The sequence below is a fragment of the Harpegnathos saltator genome, unplaced genomic scaffold (assembly GCF_003227715.2).
Source record: "Harpegnathos saltator strain DR-91 unplaced genomic scaffold, Hsal_v8.6 scaffold283, whole genome shotgun sequence".
Classification (NCBI taxonomy): domain Eukaryota; kingdom Metazoa; phylum Arthropoda; class Insecta; order Hymenoptera; family Formicidae; genus Harpegnathos; species Harpegnathos saltator.
Genome location: NW_020230076.1, coordinates 712,093 through 730,794, shown reverse-complemented (window position 1 = coordinate 730,794; position 18,702 = coordinate 712,093). Strand labels below are relative to the sequence as shown.

Below are 18,702 nucleotides of genomic sequence, written 5' to 3'. Positions count from 1 at the left end.
CGCGTGTTTGAACGACGGCTACGTCGACTTTGTGATAAGGTAAGATTAGAAAACTCCTATCTCGCCTTTTTGACGACGTCGCGGTGCACCCATTTTCCCGATTGGCACCGAAAGGTCAATGTGAATTCCACGAGCGTCGTTTTTGTCGTTGCAGCTTCCACTTCCGGTGCGGCAACCTAATTCCGAAGAAAGCACTCCAAGAGAGTTCCCTCAACATTCCCCCGCCGTCGTGCCGTTCTTTCGAACGACATTAGCGTTGTACCCGCGACGAGTGACGAAGTCTCATGAATCAGGGCTCGCGATTTCAGAGTTTCGAACGAAGGGTGAAAGCCGAGTGGGAGGAACAAGTTGGCGCGGTAATTTCCGTAAACTCGCGGAAGCGCCAGACACGCGCGCAAGGTTCCTTTTTATTTAATCCTGCGCTCTCTCTCTCTCTCTCTCTCTCTCTCTCTCTCGAAGTATTTTATTCCATCGATTCCTCAAGTTCGAAGTGATCCCGCCGTGAGAGATGATAAATCGAAAGAGAGGGGAAAATCTATCCGAAGGAGCACGACAGCTCGCGTGTTTCGTCTCGCCGGCGATTCGCGGGGATTCCCCGCCGACACGTTCGCACATCGGGATTTATCAGTCGTGCGTTCTCGCTCTTGTCACATTCTGCCGGCCCGCGGCGGAATGTCCGCGCGCTCACGTGCTTCCGCGCGGCAACAACCGATAGGTTGACGTTGTCGTGTCCGGGTGCGGCCAAGTATTCGAGATTGCTGGCAGAGCGTGCACGCGAAGTCGGCCCCTATTCTCGGTTCCATTCTCTCCGCGAATCCCGGAATTTTATATTAAAAACGTATATACGCGCGGGCCAATCACCGGCGCGCGCGAGACGTCTGAAACCGGACTGGGGAAACTTCTCGCTGGCGTGTCTGACATATTTCATGCCGGAATGTTTCTCTCCGAATACACCGGAACGTCGGGCACGATTTTCGAATGCCAGCCGTCCCTCGTGTGGATAATCTCGATTTCTCGATTCAGTATCGTATGACGTCGCTGGCACGTTCGCCCGACCGGCAAGTATTTCTTACGGCGATTACTTGGAGCCGCGCGCACGCGCGCGCGCAACCGGATACGCTCCCGCAACTATTCCGAGTCTCTCCCTCCGCTGCTGTGTTCAGAGACGCGGAATTTTCAGCGCGGACTTTTCGGGATTTTGCGAGCCGGAGACACAGGAGCGACGATAATTTTTTCCCGACCGGGGAATAAAACAGCATATTCATTCGTACAATTTGGGACGCGGAACCGCGTACATGCAAAGAGAGCGTCTCTCTCGTCAAACGGGACACGAGTAATCGGACAGGCTTCTGCGAACATCTCGTGTCACGCGAAATTTTGTGCCCATCCGTTCAATGTTCGATGAGGCGCGGGACCGCGAAACGCGCCGCATTTAGAAACATCAATTAATAGGACTTGTGTGTCAAATCCGAGCGACACCGAATCGGAATAGACGATGAGGAGAACCGGCGAATTAGGTTACAGCCGGTCTCTCAGCCGCGATACCGCGCTCGCGAAATAGACGACCCGCGAGGCGCCCAAATCTCGGCAGGGCGATAAGCGGTGGCGCGCTTGAAAAGTCGCGTCGTAGCGTCTATAAATAGACGCGTGTACGAAAGATTTCTGTAAACCCTCGCTATTCCGAGATCCGCCCGTCGGAAACGTCCGTGGGAACGAGACACGGCGCCTGGATTCCTAAGCGCGCGCGCGCGCTTACGCGACGTTGTTGCGACCTCGTAAATAATTGTTCCTCCTCCATCTCAACGGCTCATCCCTAATTCAATTCATCGAATAACCTCCCGTCACATAAACATCCCTCCCTTTTGCTCGTGGCACAATACGCGTCCGTAACGTCGAGCCGCGCGTCCGCTCTCTCGCGCGCGACAGTTACACGATCGCGGACATCCTGTCATTTTCAAGAGCGGACCGAGTCAACGAGGATGGCGCGGGGGTCGACGTCGAATAAAATCTCGAGGCCGGGTAAAGCGAAGCCAAGGAGCGTAAATAGAAAAGGAGGGGAAAAAAGCGTTCTTTTGTGCGCGACCGCTCGGCTTCGCCAATTTGCTTCGTTCCTTTTCCATCGGTCATCCTGCCCTCCCCCCCCTCTCTCTCTCTCTCTCTCTCTCTCTCATCCTCTTCTTCCTCCTTTCCCTTTCCCCGACGAATCCTGGCTACCAATATGGATGCTCTCGACGTATATAATCGCGCAGGTGAAACGACAGCGCGGGGGCGGTAGGCGACGAAGGGTCGGTAGCGCCGGGCCGGAAGGTACAAAAGAATCAAAGCGCACGGGGACGTAATGGTACGCTGGCCGGCCGGACGACCAGTAATATTCCAGATGGACTGTGCTTTCGGTCCAAGTGCCCTCGCAAAGCTGCCGTTTAGATAAATTGCTTCCACCCGCAACTGCCCCGTCGAATATCGCGAGCGAGCGAACGGCGCGCGTGACGATCGACGCGACGCTTTCGCCACGGGGAAAAAACAGGATTGTCGCCAGCGTTCGGTCGTTGTCACCTAAAGCCCCGTTTACACACGCAAGGATTAATGGCGCTGGCACCGGTCTAGCACCGGTAAAAAATATAAGCGCGGACACTTGACATAAACTGGCGCTAATAGTCCGTCGTTTATTCGCGGATGCTGCCGCCAGGAAACGCCGAGGGTTAACAAAATATCAACTTTTAGCGCCACCAGCGGCAGTTCCAAGAGTCATTTGAGGTTAGATGCTGCCAAAATTACTATTGACCGTAGGTCATTTTTGCTGTGTGTGTGCGTGTGTGTGAAAGAAAGAGGCTAAAATCGTTTCGCGGGACTTTAGAGTCGATTAAAATTTTGGCGATGCAAAGTTGACGAGTCTTACGGAATGTTACAGTAATAGAAAAACGCAAGCTGAATCTAATTTATATAATTATTTGTATTAAAAATGACCTGGAGTTTCAATTTTAACTAAACTTTGTATAATGAAATTTAACCTCACGTCTTAATCGAACTTGATTTATCCAAATTTGACATGACCGGTTTCTTCTTGCCGATAGCGTCGCTGGACAAATGCTTGAAGCTCGCCAGTTTAATGGCAATGGCTTAACACGTGATAAAGAGATTGGCGCACGGTCAGCCATGTTAGCCGCTTTCTTTTAGTTTTCGATCGATCGATCGATAGTCCGGAGTAATTTCTATGACAATTTGTGTGTCATTTCCTGTACGCGCGTGTGTGTGTGTGTGTGTCTGTGTGTTTGAGCGATGAGGCCGAAGAGGAGGAGACAGGCAACGCGGAGGGAAACGAAAGTGAGCGCGACGGGAGTTTTCAGGGTTGCCTGCGTTTTCCTCGTCGTAAAAAAGAGCAGTGTGCGCAGGAACCGCTCGCGGCTCTTTGTTTCCGGCATCGCCGCTCCATTCGCACGCACAAAGGCATCTTCCGAACGGCGCGCTAATTACGCGTGCACGGCGTGCCTCGTGCATAATTACGCGTGCTGCTTTTTTTATCTACGCGTAAGTAATTGAATAATTGCAACGACTAAAAGCAATGTGCGCGAGTTGTGAGTTTGTTTCGTCGGCGTATAAAGCTCTCTCTCTCTCTCTCTTTCTCTCTCTCTCTCTCTCTCTCTCTCTCCGTCATATGGAGAACTCGTGAAAAAGAAAGAAAAAGAGAGGAGAAGGGAAGAGGAGGAAAAAGAAAGATTCGACGTTTTCATGCGAACGCGCCGCTTTAATGTCCGCCCGGCAAGCCGGGAAAAATTCTGTGTTCTCGCAGACGCAGGCGAGTGCATCGGGATGTTTCATTTTCCGCGCGCGGAAAAGCGGAGAATCCAGAGGAGCGCGATTCCGTGTACATCGGCCGAAGCTCAATGCTTTGCGTCTTGCGACGCTGTTGGAAGAAACCGCTGAGAAACAACAACTTCATTACGTTGGCTCGAAGCGCGCGCTTCACTGGCCGCAATCAGGATTCAAAAGTCAGCGGGATGCTGAGAATCGCGACATAACGACATAGCTACCTCGTAGACATAGACTGCACCTTCTCGTGAGAGAAACTCGAAGACAAGATATCAAGGATAAGATACGGCTGTATTCCTCTCTCGTCTTCCTATCTTTTTGTCTAGCTGTCTCAATAAAAATGAAACTGGACAAAGATCGAATGCGGCACAGGTCATCCGCTTTCAATTAGTGGTCCTCGTAGCCTCTCGTGAAGCGCTCAGTCTATGTGCATAAATGATGAGCTGCGCGTATTGACTAGTGCTGTCAATATAATCCGGCTATTTCTCTAGCCGAGTAGTACCCAGTTATTACACGGATATTTCGGTACACACATTCGCGCGGGTGCTCATCCTCTCGGATATATTACATCGGCAGCCGGGAAGTAGTAACGAGCAAACGACGATTACGCGTCTGCTGCGACGCAAATTGTTTGTTATTTATCTTTGAAGAAGAAAAAGCGTAATTCGTAACGTCCGAAATGAAGCGTGTATTCGACCAGCCGGGTTAACCCCGAAGGACCCGATTTGCTCGAAATTGACGGCACACCACTACCACCGATGCTTTTTGTCGCCGAGGAATAAAGCGGAGCCATTGGTATGGATTATTGATGAGGAACGATTTCGGAGGACCGAGATGATTAACGAGACTCATTTGCACGATCGATATATCATATATCGAGCGTGCAAAGAGGTCACGACTCGCGGCGCGGGTTGCTCGTCAAACGAACGCACGTATACTTATAGCGGCTTCAGTCGCGTTCTCGCGGGAGACACGACTTGGCGCGGCTCCAACAGCTTTGAATCTCAATAGGAATCTTATTATCCGTCTTGCGCTATCTTGTGACGGTCCTTTACTCGACCGTCCTAATCTCTCTCTCTCTCTCTCTCTCTCTCCCTCTCTCTCTCTCTCTCTCTCTCTCTCTCTCTCTCTCTCTCTCTCTCTCTCTCTCTCTCTCTCTCTCTCGCTGCACGCGCTCGATATCCGAAACGCGTTTCGGACTCGCCGTCGACGATTCGAAGAGGACATTTCAGAGTGCGCGCGAGTGACTTGTTTCCACGGAGACCGCCCGCACTTTAAAAACGAGAATAATCACCGCTTCGCATTAATAAGCGCTACATTGACTTTGTAATAAGCTCGAACAAACCTCGGACAATGACAATGCCCGGAGTCGCGTTCGAAAACGCGAAACAAAGGGGGCAAATTCCCCGTCGCCGCTCTCGTCGTTCCGCGCGATGAAAATTCCGGAGCTTCTCTCCCTCGTCCTTGGTAGCAGCCAAGAGCCAAGTAAAGCTCCCTCGCGTCGACAGACGTCGATAAATTCATCGTCGCGCCTTCCCGTTTTGCAGGCCGACTACCGTTCGTCGCGTCCGCGTCGCGAAAACGAACGCGAAAACGAGCGCGCCGCTGAGAAAGAGAGAGAGAGAGAGAGAGAGAGAGAGAGAGAGAGAGAGAGAGAGAGAGAGAGAGAGAGAGAGAGAGAGAGCTTTCTCTTGCTCTCCGCCGTTTCTCCCGATAAATGGCGCGCTTCCGGTGCGAAAGAACGTTTCCGTAGTTGCTGCTTATCCGGAAAATAAAAGCCGTCGTAAAGATAGGCGCGTCGTGCGCGCGTCCATCGAGCCGTCCATACCGTTATCGCTCTATTTTCGTCGTTATCGAGTCCGTCGGCGAACGCCAGTGCATTAGGGCTGCAATGAGGGCTCGCGAAAGCCCTGGAAGTTTTTTCCTCGAGAAAAATAGCGTACGATAACGGCTGCCGGTTCGCTAACAAGATAAAGACGATCGTTTCGATCTCGCCGCGCGCCGCGCCGCCGCCGACAGTGTCGCGCGAAAGGTCGGCTGTTATCCCTTGCATTTCTATAAGTAATGATACCGGGCGCAGTTGTGATGAAAGAAAACGCAATAAAAGGAGGAGCCGTTCCCTCGCTCGTCGAGCTCATGTCTATTATCGATAGAAGCAACTGATCCTCTCGTCTGTCGTTAGGCAGGGAGAGAGAATGTTCGGGCGACGACGATCTCGCAATGGGGATTATTCGCGATAACTGGTGGCCTTTCTCTTCGTGAGATTCTCAACGCGCGGGGCGAATCCGGTCGAGAGCGAGTCTCGCGTGCGCGTCGTCCTTCCCCTCTAGCCTCCAGCGTAGTATGATAAACGCGCACCGAGGGAAGAATCTGCGCCCGTAGCGGCCCGCTTACAAAGTACCGAGCTCGGAATTGATTAACATGTGATTTAATATTAATCGAGCCTCGCGCCGGTAGGACGCAAATGAAATCATTATTAACTAAGCCATACCGCGCCGCATATGACGGAAGAGTCCCTGATAATGTATCCAGTGATTATAGTCATATTGAGCGATATTAATAATTCATCTGCATGTATCACGGGAAATATTAATTACAGCATCGGTAGATTATTAAGCTAACCCGCGGATGGGAGCGCGGCTCGGCGGGACGCGATCGAACGGGGGAAGCCCTTGGGTCTCCGTCGCGCGCGAAGGTCGCATTCGTTTCGCGACTGTCTAGCTCGTCGTTTACGACGACGACGGCCGCTTTTTCTCCGGCCGGTCGACGTTCGCACATGCACATATCGTTGCGAAGTTTATCCGACGAGTGCAACTCTCGGCAACTCTGTGACCGAGTTCTCCGCGAGTCCCGCGCGACGCGTGTGCGCATGCATGATTCGGCGTCGTCGCGGCGCCGCGGCCGGAATTTACCCTTGCGTTTGCGAAATTCGTTCTGTGTATCGAGAAATCTGAAGCAGAAATCTGAAGAAATCTGAAGAAATAGAGCCGTACTCGCGGCTTATTAATCGCTTATTAATCGCGCGACGAAGAACCGTCAATCGCGCAGGACTCGAGGCGTTGCTTCGCGAACATGTCTGAGGCACGATCACCGTGCCGAGACGACGAGACACGAGACGCGAGTGTGATTTGTTGGGAATCGAGGAAAATAAAGACAAACTCGCGTTATGCGCGTGACAGTGGCGCCGCCGGACGAAACGACGGTAGGCTCGAGCGAGCGAGCGAACGGCAATTTCACCGCCGAGCCAGGTAGAGTCTTACGTTCTTACGTTTTAATCGAGATCGGCTGATATAGGACGATACGACGTCGTAATAATCCAGCTGATCCCCGAAACACGGCACGTCGACAAGCTCGAGCCAAGTCGACGTCAGTTACGTGTACGGTGTCGTTAAGTTTACGTATACGGCAACGTAACTTACGCTTAATAACTCGAGCGATCGTTTCGCGTGGAAAGCCGCGCAACAACCAAGCCCGATGGGGGATGGGGGTGAGGGGGCAAAAACGCAAAGGTAATTAAAACGCTCGTGCGACGCTGCGCTGCGCCAAAGTAAAAAGATTTCATTCCGCGACGTTGGGTCTCGTTGAACTAACGACACGGTTTACTAATTACTGCCGCATTTTACAGTTTCGCTAATTACGAGCGTCATGCGGTTTCCCATTTTTCCACGTGTCGGCCGGGCGGCCGAGCGAGTTCTGCATTTCTCGGAGCCGCCGCGCCTTCGGCGACTGCCCGATATCCGTCAGTCGTGACGTTCTATCGCTCGAGGAGGAGGAGGAACCTGTGAAAATTGATCGCACTAATTTGTGTATGTAGCCGCCGCTTTATTGACGCCATCATCGCAGTTTCAAACTAGCGTTGACCGCGATTTATAGGGAACCGTATTACCAACAATCCATTTACCTCGCTCGACCATCCGAGCTGTAGTTTCGCCAACCACTCGCGCGCGTCTCACTCTCTCTCTCTCTCTCTCTCTTTCTCTCTTCCTTGGCCTAGGGCATGTTAGGTCTTTGTCATTGCAAATGGGCGAGCAGTCGATCGAAAGTTCGGCAGCTCGACAAAGAGCCAGCAACGCTAGCAACGCGCGCCCTGCAGTTGCGTTTCGCTTGCGTTTCTTCTCGCGGAATTGTGAGGGTCGAGCGTGATTAATCACGTTGCCGCCTACAAACTGGCCAGCGCGTCCAAATATTCATTGTCTCGTCCCACGCGGGACGCGGCTGATACATAAAGGGGTGAAGGCGCGCGCGTTAGGAGGGTTGAACGGTTCATCAATAACGAGCGTCGTCCCCGCTCGCTCCGCAGTCGTCCACCCTCGAGTCTACGACCCTCTGGCCGCCCTCCCTGCCGCGATGGCAATGAGAATGTAGAAATTCGTCCCATCGCGATATTCCGCCAATTTATTAACCGACCCTGTCAACTTTGTCCACCGGCGACTCTCTTTTGTGCCACGCGTCGATGTAAACTACGAAACGCGGGGCGTGACGCGGCGATTTTCCGGCGCGATTTCTGCGCGGAGCTATCGCTTCGCGAATGTGTGTGTGTGTGTCCTCTCCTCTCCTTAACATCCGTCTGGACGTTAGAGTGGCTCGAGCGACTTTTACCGACTCGACTTTTACCGCCTGCCCCAGAATATTCATGATTTAATTTCCATGTATAAAGGCCGTCATTTATTATGCGACAGAAATAGCCTCCTTGGATAGCACGCGGATCCGCCCAAAATTGTACGAGAGGACGCGTTCCAAGCCCGATCGATTATTCGCGAAACTTCGATTCGCTCTAGGACGACGCCTCGCGATTAGGACATTTACGTTTCCCGCTCGTCCCGATCAACCGGCTCCTTCTCGCGAGATTGATTCCTCGTTAAACTTTAATCCGATCGCTTGACGATTGCGATCTTACATTCGACAATGGCGATGTTTAAATTCGTCTGCCCGGTTCGTGCATCATTTATCACCGCCGCACTCCCTCGCCGAGCAGAGAAAGAGAAAGGGAGACGCCGGAGGTGCGAGCGAATCTTCGCTGAAGAAAGGAGCGCAAAGTGTGCGCGAGCGAGATCGCGCGAGCGTCGCGATGCATCCTCGCGCGTCTGTCGTTTTGCGCAAATTCAACGTCCCTTTCGCTTCTCCAGTTGTCGTTGTTTCTCCAGTTTGCGAGAACTAAGAACGCCCGTCCCTCGCGACGTCTGGATATTTACTTAATATCCACCTGCGTGGTGATCGTTGCAGAAAAACAGAAAGAGAAAATAAAAAAAGTCGGAAAATAGGAAAAGAAAATTTGCCGGACGCGTTTGCGGCGATTGTGTGCACGTTCATCGCCCGCGGGCCAGTCGGTGAAAATGTAATCCGGGAACCTGATGTCAGAACCACAATTCCCGTTTCTACCGTTAATTACAGCGTCCGCTTGCTCCGCGCTTGTGCAGCGATTAGCGAAAGGTTGAAGGTCGTATTTGATAGGTGGATAATACGGAGAACTGGAACGCGTTGCTTCGCGTCGATGAAATAATTACATATCGCGCGTCGCGCGCTGATAATATTAACTCTCTTCTTCTCTCACGTCCGACCAGAGGCCAGAGAGCGATTACGTTTTCAGCAGCGACTTCAGAGAGGATCCAGAGTGTCTCCTCCGAAAGGAGCGACGCGCGGCATTAGTGCACCGTTTGAAAAATCTCGCCGAGAATCTTTCTCCGAAAAGCCGCGCGCGCGCGCGCGCGCGGTGGTAGCGCGTTCCCGCTCGCGATTGAGCGAGCGTCGAATCGACGAAAGAAAGGGAATAACGAGCGAACCCTTTGCCGAGGGCGAAGGAAAGTACATTCGAGGGAGTCGAGAGGGAGAGAAAGCGAGGTAGAACAGAGAGAGAGAGAGAGAAAGAGAAAGAGAGGGGAAGGGGGTCGAGCGACGAGATTGCAGACCTCGTCGAGAGGAGAACGCGCGAGAGGCGAGAAGGGTTGGTTCTCCCTAAGAGAGTCAGGGGGATGGTGTCGGACCCGGGCTCCACGGGTGGATGAAGAGACGGCGAGGTAATGCATATTGACGTTTTGCCGATAATTCCCGCGGCGTCCCGGCGCTAGGCGTCGAACGAGAAAACTCCGGTCTGTGGCAGGCACAAGAGCGGTTCGCGCGCGCGCGCAGGAGAGGATTCGTCGTCCCTGGGATGAGAAAACGAGGGTGTAAAAATCGGGGTTGGTTAGGTGGACAGAGCGGCAAGATGTTCGGGATAACAACGCTTTGCCTGACGATTGAAAATATCGTCGAGGTGTGCCGAATGTGTGTGTTCCCGCGGCTCCCTTCTCCTCTCTTTTCCCCTGCTGTTTTCGACGGAGCAACGATCCGCTCGTTTCGTAATAAATATTTCGTAAAACTCGAGTCTCGTTGGGATATGCGTATATATGTGTGTTTATATGTGTACACACGCGCGCGCACGTCCTAGCGAGGCACGTTCGTTGATATTAGTCATGCAAATTCCAGAAAACGTCCAATTAAAATCGTATTTCGGCGACTTTTATTGCGCGAATAACGCCCGATGTGCGTCCGATCGTGCGTTCACGCGCGGCGACCCTACACGGATGATATACCACTCTATTTTTGCAGATACGAGTGTTTGTTGAACATTTAACAAAATACACCCGGTACACGCGTATTCATAAACATCGATGGTCTCGTGACCGACGTGTTGATCACCGTCACGCTCGCTTGTTTTCACGTTTCGCTGCGTGAATACGATTTTACCGCGATATGTACATCGGACCGACACATTTTTCCTCTAACCACTTTGACGTTCGACTCGGCCGGACGAAATTTCTAACGCTCGCGAGCGGGTATTATTTTTTGCCGCTCTACGACTATCGTGTTACGCGCTTGCGTCGCAATTGTCGAAAACGCGAGAGCGGTTTTGCACTCCTGGGCGCTGTCCGATGTGCAAATTGTTCCCTGAATGCAACCTCGCGTGTAATCAAGCGAAAACGGATTACCGCGCTATTTTTATCCTGGAAGCGTCCAATATTATCGATCATGTTTTCTCTCGTTAAAAAAAAGGGACCGCGGGGGAGGGGGGAGGGGAGGGAAAACTGATACATGCGGGGTTCGCGTTCGGACGTTTAAATTAAAATACACACAACCTCGTTTCCGGGATTACCGTATTATTTTATAATGTAGATACGTGATTTTATTAACTATTTATTTGAGGTTTGATTTGCCCGAGCCTCTCGATATTTCCCGGCGCTCAATATTCGCGAGGGAGAGAGAGAGAGAGAGAGAGAGAGAGAGAGAGAGAGAGAGAGAGAGAGAGAGAGAAAATATAAATATAACAATCCCCTTCGTAATCGCCGCGAAATTCATCGTTAAAGGTTAACGCGCGGCGAAACGTGCGGCGGAACACTCCGCGTAACGATGAAGCGGATTAAATAAACGACGGACGAAACATTTGCGGCATACTAGTACGCCGGGAGAAATAGATTTGACACGTGGCTGCGTAGGGGGGAGAAAAAAGAAGAAGAAATAAAAATATCATTCGGCGTTTTTACTAAATACGCGCGCGGGCGCGGCGTTCGGCTTCGTATTTCTAAAATTCACCGAGTCGTATTTACCCGACCCGGCTCCTCGATCGTACCGTCAAAACAACCCCCTCAACCGCGCCCAGCCTTCTCTCGGCGTATGAAATTCGATCGAATTAATTAATCCGCGGCGGCGGGCGTTCGTGACGTGTATGTGTATACTCGCGCGCGCGCGCGCGTGCTTTTTTCACGACGGGCTCGCAGCCGGTTAATCTCGCGAATTCGTCAGAAAAGAGTGAGGGAGGGAGAGAAAGAGATCGGAGTATCGGTTGAACCCGGGCTTGGACGGGATGGAGGGAGTTGCGGAAAGGCGGGAGGGGGTGTGATGTAGGAAAAAAAGAGGGACAAGTGTCCCATCGAAATCGATATCGTGGCTCGTATTCATCGCAGTCGAACCCGCACGATGATTGGCGACCGGAGGGTTGCGAGGGTGCAATCGGCTGTCGGGGGTGGTTGCGCGGGGGAACGGTGTCCGCGGGGTGGTGGTAGGTGCCGCGAGGGGGTGGACGGGTGAACGGAAACGATCGTTTGTACGGCTATACGCGGGAGAGCAGGTGGTGGTTGCGCGCGGCGAGTCCGCGCGCCAAGCCAAACAGAAAATAACTCATTATTGGCGTTAATTAATATCGAGAACGCGGGTGCCCGCACACGCTCGTAACGTTGTTGCCGCTACCCCTCGCCTTAACTCTTCCGCTTCGACCCCTCCGGATACATTTCTCATCGTTCTCTCCCTCCTCTTCCTCCTCCCCTGCTCCATTCCCTTTCTGTCGCTTCGTTTTTCCGACCGTGGCTTTCGCAGCGTTGTTCCCCTCGCGAGTTGCCTCGCTTCGTTTCTATCTTCTCGTTCGTTCCGTTTGTTTTTTCTTTTTATTCTTTTTATTGATGTTGATCAGCTTCGAGATGGCTAGTCAACGATACTTTGTCGTTCTCCTATTTCCCGCTCCCCCTCCGCGCGCGCGCACGCGCCAAGGATTCTTCTCGCCAGTTTCCTTCTGTCGTTCTTTTCGGAGATTTGCATCGGTTCGCGCAGATATCAGCGGAGGGATATCGCAAGAGGCTTCCTCGTCGCGTTTGCCCGCTCGTCCGCGTTTTTCTAGGTCGTCGGGAAAATGAATTTAGTCGCGCCTGGAGCTCCACTCGAATGCTAATTAATCTATTCAATGGCGAAAAAAGCGAATCGATGACTGATTTCGACGGCTTAAATTATGCGCGGGAAGGGAAATTTTGGAGCGTCCGGTTTTATGAATTTTCAGTCATTGCATATTAAATTGCAGGGAAATGGAGACAAAAATCGCTCACTTCATATTCTCGTCGCGTATTCGCCGCTAAGTGTGACTTTCGATTTGTCTCGGTACAATGTTCGGTCACAACACACTTGCATCAAGCTCTATATTCCGACCCCGTGAAATATAACACGCGTATTATATTACCTGATATTCATAAATAATCGTGATGAAAAGAAAAAAACAGCCGGAAGAAAATAACAGCGTGCACGAGCGATACTCGATCGTTCCTCTTCGCGAATAATGAAAAATATCTTCCGCGAAGGAACAGTCATGAAGTTTTCGCAGAGTACGATTCCATTAGGAAATTTTTCAAAGAACCCGCGTGATTAAAGTTTGACGGCGGAACGTCCGTTGTGTAAGCAGGCCTACGCCATAAAAAATTCGTCGACGGAATCTACGTAAGGATGCACGACGACAAAGGCATCGACAACTCGCTTCGCGAATGCATCCTATTGTGAACGAACGAGGCGGTAAGGATAGGCAAGGGGTGGAGCGCTTGGTGGAGGAAGGGGGGGAGTCCTTTCTGCACCACCCTCGAATGCACACTCGAGTGCGTCTGTCGCGGACTCGCGCTTATCTCGCAGCTCCGGAGGCGCGCTTTCGGGTGGCTTCCGAAGAAAGGAGTTCGGGTTTTCCTGACGAGACTGCCGGAGGGTGACCGCGAGGGGCGTGCGCGGGGTTGAAAACGGGCCGGCGGTGCGGCATAGCGGAGGAGGAGGGTCGTAAGTTCTAGACGCGAGACGACGGGGGGCTGGCGGACGCCTACTTGGATTTCTAATGGAGATGCGACTGCCGCCGCCTGTTGCGTCGCACGGCACGTGCCACCGAATCTGAATGCGCTTGCACCATTAGACGATGATGATGGTGTGCAATCGGTGCGACTCGCGCTGGGAAACGTCACTTCTGCCATTACGGGACGAGCAACTCTGCGCGACACGAGTGTGTCGACGTTTTCTTTGATTTCCTGCTTCGATGATTCTCTGCGAAACGAGCAACTTGACAAAATCTCGCGGACATCGTTACAAAAAAATGTCACGACGGCGCACGCGATGCGCCGATGCGACCATTCGTGCTCTTTTTGGAGACGCGATCGATCGGGCTTGGGGACAATTTAAGAGGTGCGTCCATTAATAAGAGGAGCTTAATTGTGTGCACGACGCGTTAATTCCGGCTCGATTCCGGCTACGATATCAGCCGTATATCGCGACGATTGCACGCGCTATCGTTATTGATTATCAATTGAGGGTTTTAATTGTCAAATAAAAAATAATCGCGCTTCATTGTTGATGGTTGAACGCGAGATCGGAACGCTTTTGTGCAAAGTATCGAAATTCGCGAGGCCTGAGGTTCTTTTTCTTCATTTGCATGAAACAGAATTTTCAATCGGCCCCGGCAGCTTCAAACTTCATTTTCGTTTTAAATCAAATAATTGTAACTTCGCTTCAAGGCCAGCTACAAAAGTTTCACCTGTTTGTTAAAATCTGTCCGATTCTAACCTTACCTAACCTAACGCTTTTGTTCGCGCGCGACTGGCCTCTTAACGGATTTCGCTATCTAACGGAAGCCAAAAGGACAGAGAAGCGAAGGAAGAAATGATAGCCTGAATGCAGGAGCTTCAATTAGTCCGAGCAGCTGATTAAAGGCTGGACCACAACAACGTCTTTCACTCAGTACTACTGATATAGCTACTGTTGCGATGAATTTGACGTAGGAATAAAATGCCTCTATCGTGCATCGGAATGCTTTCATTCTTAAGAGCTTTCGTTTGACTTACCAGCGGTTATCTCAACCGCTTCGCCTTCACCATTGAAACGTCGAGAATGTTGCCGGAAGCGGCGAGAGGGGCATTCAGGGTGGGTTTCAGCGTGGATTCGTGCATTAAATGCATTACAATTGCGCATGTCTTACCTCTCTTCTACATATTTCTACATATTTGACGGCGCGACGCGGTCGGCAATCCGCGAGAGACGGAGAAAAGTCGGGCTGGTGAAGAAACAATCGATCCGAAATCGGTCAAGCGCGTCAGCTTTACTGAAAGAACATCCAGTGCTTTCGGGTCACCGTGTGTGCCGCGCCGCGTGCATATTATATACGTCACATTTATATATGTCTTACCTCTATATATCTGTATGTATATGCACTACCTAACGTATCGCACGGAAGAACGACACGACGACCGAGAGCGGCCCTCGAACGTGCGCGGGGCGCGCGTGATGGCGGCGCGCGTCGCTGCTCGCCGAAGTACACCGAGCCGCGGCGGAGCTGGCCGAGTGTCAATGTGACATCGACCGATGGGTCATGCCGCAACACGTTGTTCCGTGAGCACGATCGCGCGCGACGGTGTGGACGCGTTGCGCCGCGTCGCGGCCCGCTACATTATTACGCTTTATTACGCGGGAGCCTGCCGCGGCCGAGAGCCGTGTGCGCGCGAAAATGGCAATGTTGAGCCACGACTTCGGCCTGCTGAGGCAGCAGCCGGTGCCGTTTGTGTCAGTGGCCGACATTTATCGCGAGTCCCAGCCGCTGGCGCTCGACGGATCCATAGGCATGCGCAGCAGCCTCAAGTACAAAACGTGGAGCAGGAGAGGCTCGTGCCTGCGGAGAATATGCGTGGATTCGTGCCTCGTAAGTCCATTTTGCCTTTCCAACTCGCCGCGTTTCTCCGGCTCGCGAATCGCCGCCGGCTTATAGCCGCGTCTCGACACGCGTTCGTCTCTCACGTTCGCTATAGTTCGGGCTTTTCGCGCGCCGCGAACATGGCGTCGGTTGTATGGTGGTCACGTGGGACAGACGTTTGAATTCTGTGCATCGCTCAACGGTCGAGGAGTCGATCGCGAGGCGAGAGTGACACGGCGGCGCTCGTCGGACAGATTTTCTTGAAGCGGTCGACGACTCTGTGATTGTAATGTTGCGCCTTGCTCGTTCTACGATCGTTTCGCGATACGTCATACGAGGAACTGGGTCAGGCTGGGATGGCAGGTACGGAAAATGTAAGTGGTAGAACCTAAGTAGTACATCGCGGTACAACCTAACCTAACCTAACCTAACCCAACTTAACCTACCTACCCGATCAAGGCTGAGAATACCGAAAATGCTACGAAACGCTACAAGAGTGTTTTGGAGTGTTCATTTCCCTCGGACTTCTCATAATTCTTCATACCCCGTGATTGCTCTGTTGACTCGCCGCTCAAGTTTCCTCGTTTAAGTTTGTCTGTTGATCGTTCGCTCCGCGTACCTTTTAGCAGCAGTTTTTACATCTCACCTCGAGTGCTATTTGTATTGCTACAAGAGATATAAACCGTATTTATTTGCAAAAGATAAATAATCGGTAAGAAACAACATGGACTGTCGTTTAAAATAGCACGAGAAGCCGTGTATATGCAATTCATATATGTACATCCAAAAATGAACATTTTACAAATGAGTTACATCTCACAAAACACATCGATATGTACTTTTCGATATTTATATCAATACATCTCTCTCTCTCTCTCTCTCTCTGTCTCTGTCTCTCTCTCTGTCTCTGTCTCTGTCTCTGTCTCTCTCTCTCTCTCTCTCTCTCTCTCTCTCTCTCTCTCTCTCTCTCTCTCTCTCTCTCTCTCTCTCTGTCTCTCTCTTTGGTGACGCTTCCGCCGAATTCACATCACGTGTCGCGAAAAAAGCACACGTGAAAATTGCGAGTCGACGGTTCCCTTTGAAAATTACTCGAGGCTCACACTCGATCTTGCTCGGCCTCCCTCTTACCAATTACTATCGATCACGTTCCAAGGTTTTAGGGTCCGCAGCCGCTGCGTAACATTTGTCTTGCAGAAGCAAGGAGAGCATGTGGCACCGTCTCGCTCTTGCTTCGCCTCCGCCGACGTTTCCTCATTTTGGAAAATACCCGGCGGCCGAGCAAATGAGGCGAATGCATCCGTCCATCTGTTCCACGGAGTCTAAATCACGTTTTTTTTTCCCGCCCTCGGTCCCCGTCCCTTATCCTACGCCATTTGACCGCTTTCTTATATCGAGCACCTGATCCATCGAGCTCTCCTAATGACTGGTGTTGCGTTGAGACGTAGAAATGTCGTCGTACGGCACAACGTCCAGTTGTGCTCGATTGAACGATTCATTCGCATGCCGCGTGAAAAAAACGCGGAACGAGAATTAAAAAATTCACAGCGATTTTTATTCGCGGCATCAATGTAGGCTCCTCTCTATTTTTGTTCGATGCTCGAGCACCGACGCACCGGCCGCCTATTTTTACCGTCGTAAATCTTTGAGTCGCTCCAGCTTAGGCACTTTTTAGCTTACAATGTTACGGGTACGCGCAAATAATTGGGACTTAATGTGTCGTTTATCTTATGCTCCGGATAGAGCGCGCGCGCGCGCGGCGCGAATTATTGATGCGAGGCGCCACGTAAATACGAACGACGAACGCGCGACGTACCCAGCCTCGGCCCCAGCCTTGAGATAGAAGCTTCGGCTAGATAGAGCAGGGCGATTGATCTCATATTATATGCAACAATGTGGCGGTATACACAGCTCACATTATACTTGCTGAACACGAACCTAAGTTCCCGGGGACTACGTGCGTCTTTTGCGATATAAGCGTGCGCCACCGGCGAATTACCTCTTTATCACAATCGCCCGAACGATTGAAATTGCCGCGATATTTCGCCGCGGTTCAAATATTTATCGTGTTTGCTTGGCCTCCACGTTGAATACATCGTGCACTTTGCTCGCGGTCTATTCCGTACCGCGCCGCAGAGCGCCTTAACTTTTCCCGCGAAAACATTTCGGGTTAAACATTTTCCGCTGTTGCTGGTCGCGCATGAGAGAGAGAGAGAGAGGGGGGGGCAAGGAGGGGGGAGGGGGAAAGAGAGGAAAACGCATAATGTGTACTTTATAGGAACGCTGTCGGAGAACACGGCTCGTATTACGAAGTCGCCTCATTTAGCAACATGAGATCTCGTTATACTTATAATTGAATAACATCGCAATGTGTATCCATTATTTTGCTCTTTACACCGCGCCTCATTAATTCGCGTAATATTCTTCTTCCTCTTCTCGACGGCAGAAACAAGTGCCCGCGCGCAGCCGGCGGCTGCCGGCAAATTGGAGACGCACGCGTCGCACAATGGGATCTAACTTGGCCCGCACTTTTCAATTTCGGGCACTCTGCTCTCTTCACAGAGATATTGATGTGCTCTCTCGCGAGTGCGAGTGTACGTACACAGCACCAACATGCTCGCGCGTGCATGTAATTGTCGCATTAGCCGGAGACCGCGCGATGGATCATTTAGCGTCGTCGCGGTAAAATCGAGCGCGGTACATCGCGCGAATGTCGGGATGCGGCGCGCGAATCACGGGAATGGCATGTGCGGAAGATAGATGTATCGGAGCATCCGTTCGCCGTTTTTCCTCTCTCTCTCTCTCTCTCTCTCTCTCTCTCTCTCTCTTTCTCTCTCCCCCCTCCCCTCCCTTTCTCTCTCTCTCTTTCTCTGTCCTCGAAACGACCGCTTTGACGATCGCCGCCGCGGTGTGACTGCGTAATAGGCAGCATCCGTTACAAGGGCTGCTTTCATTTGCAGATACTTTTAAGACCGGCAACGTCGTAAAAGTTATTGGCATGTTAACTCCGCTCTTACACGCTTTATCTTCGGCATTTATAGAATGCGCGAGTTACGATCACGTGTTTATCGTTGGCGCGGGGCCTCTCCTTGGCGCTTCAGACGCAACGCCTCCTCCTGCGATACTGCGCGAAGCTACAATTACTCGCGCTGCTTTACGACATCTTGAGCGCGCACTCGCGTGGAACTTTGCAAGGAACGCGTGCGAGACTCGCGGAGATGCGTTTTTGCAGCAATTGTCGAATCGCGTCTCAATTCGCGCGCTCCTTTTCCCTAGCGAGACTTTTTTACATAACGGCTGACCGGCAGCGGAAGAGGCTGCTTCGCAAGTGTTGGGAAATTCGCGCGCGCTGCTTGGTGTGTGCTGTTAGATTCAGCCGAGATTAAGTAAAGGTGCACGCCAATCAGATTTATCAGAGTTTTCCGGAGTCGCGAAGCAGCTTGCTCTGC

At 51.8% G+C, this 18,702-nt stretch overlaps 1 protein-coding gene across 13 annotated transcripts in view; it reads left to right on the top strand.

Moving 5' to 3' along the window:
• heph (polypyrimidine tract-binding protein 1 heph) overlaps positions 1-18,702 on the top strand; it is a 420,294-nt gene that overhangs the window by 312,382 nt on the left and 89,210 nt on the right. Inside the window, exon 1 of one of the 13 annotated variants that reach the window (XM_025299509.1) lies at positions 15,059-15,265. The exons of the other annotated variants lie outside the window; for them this stretch is intronic. Coding sequence (XP_025155294.1) covers positions 15,074-15,265 — 192 coding nt within the window. The 5' untranslated portion in view covers positions 15,059-15,073. Of the gene's footprint in view, positions 1-15,058; positions 15,266-18,702 lie in introns of those variants that run through there. 13 annotated transcript variants of the gene reach the window in all.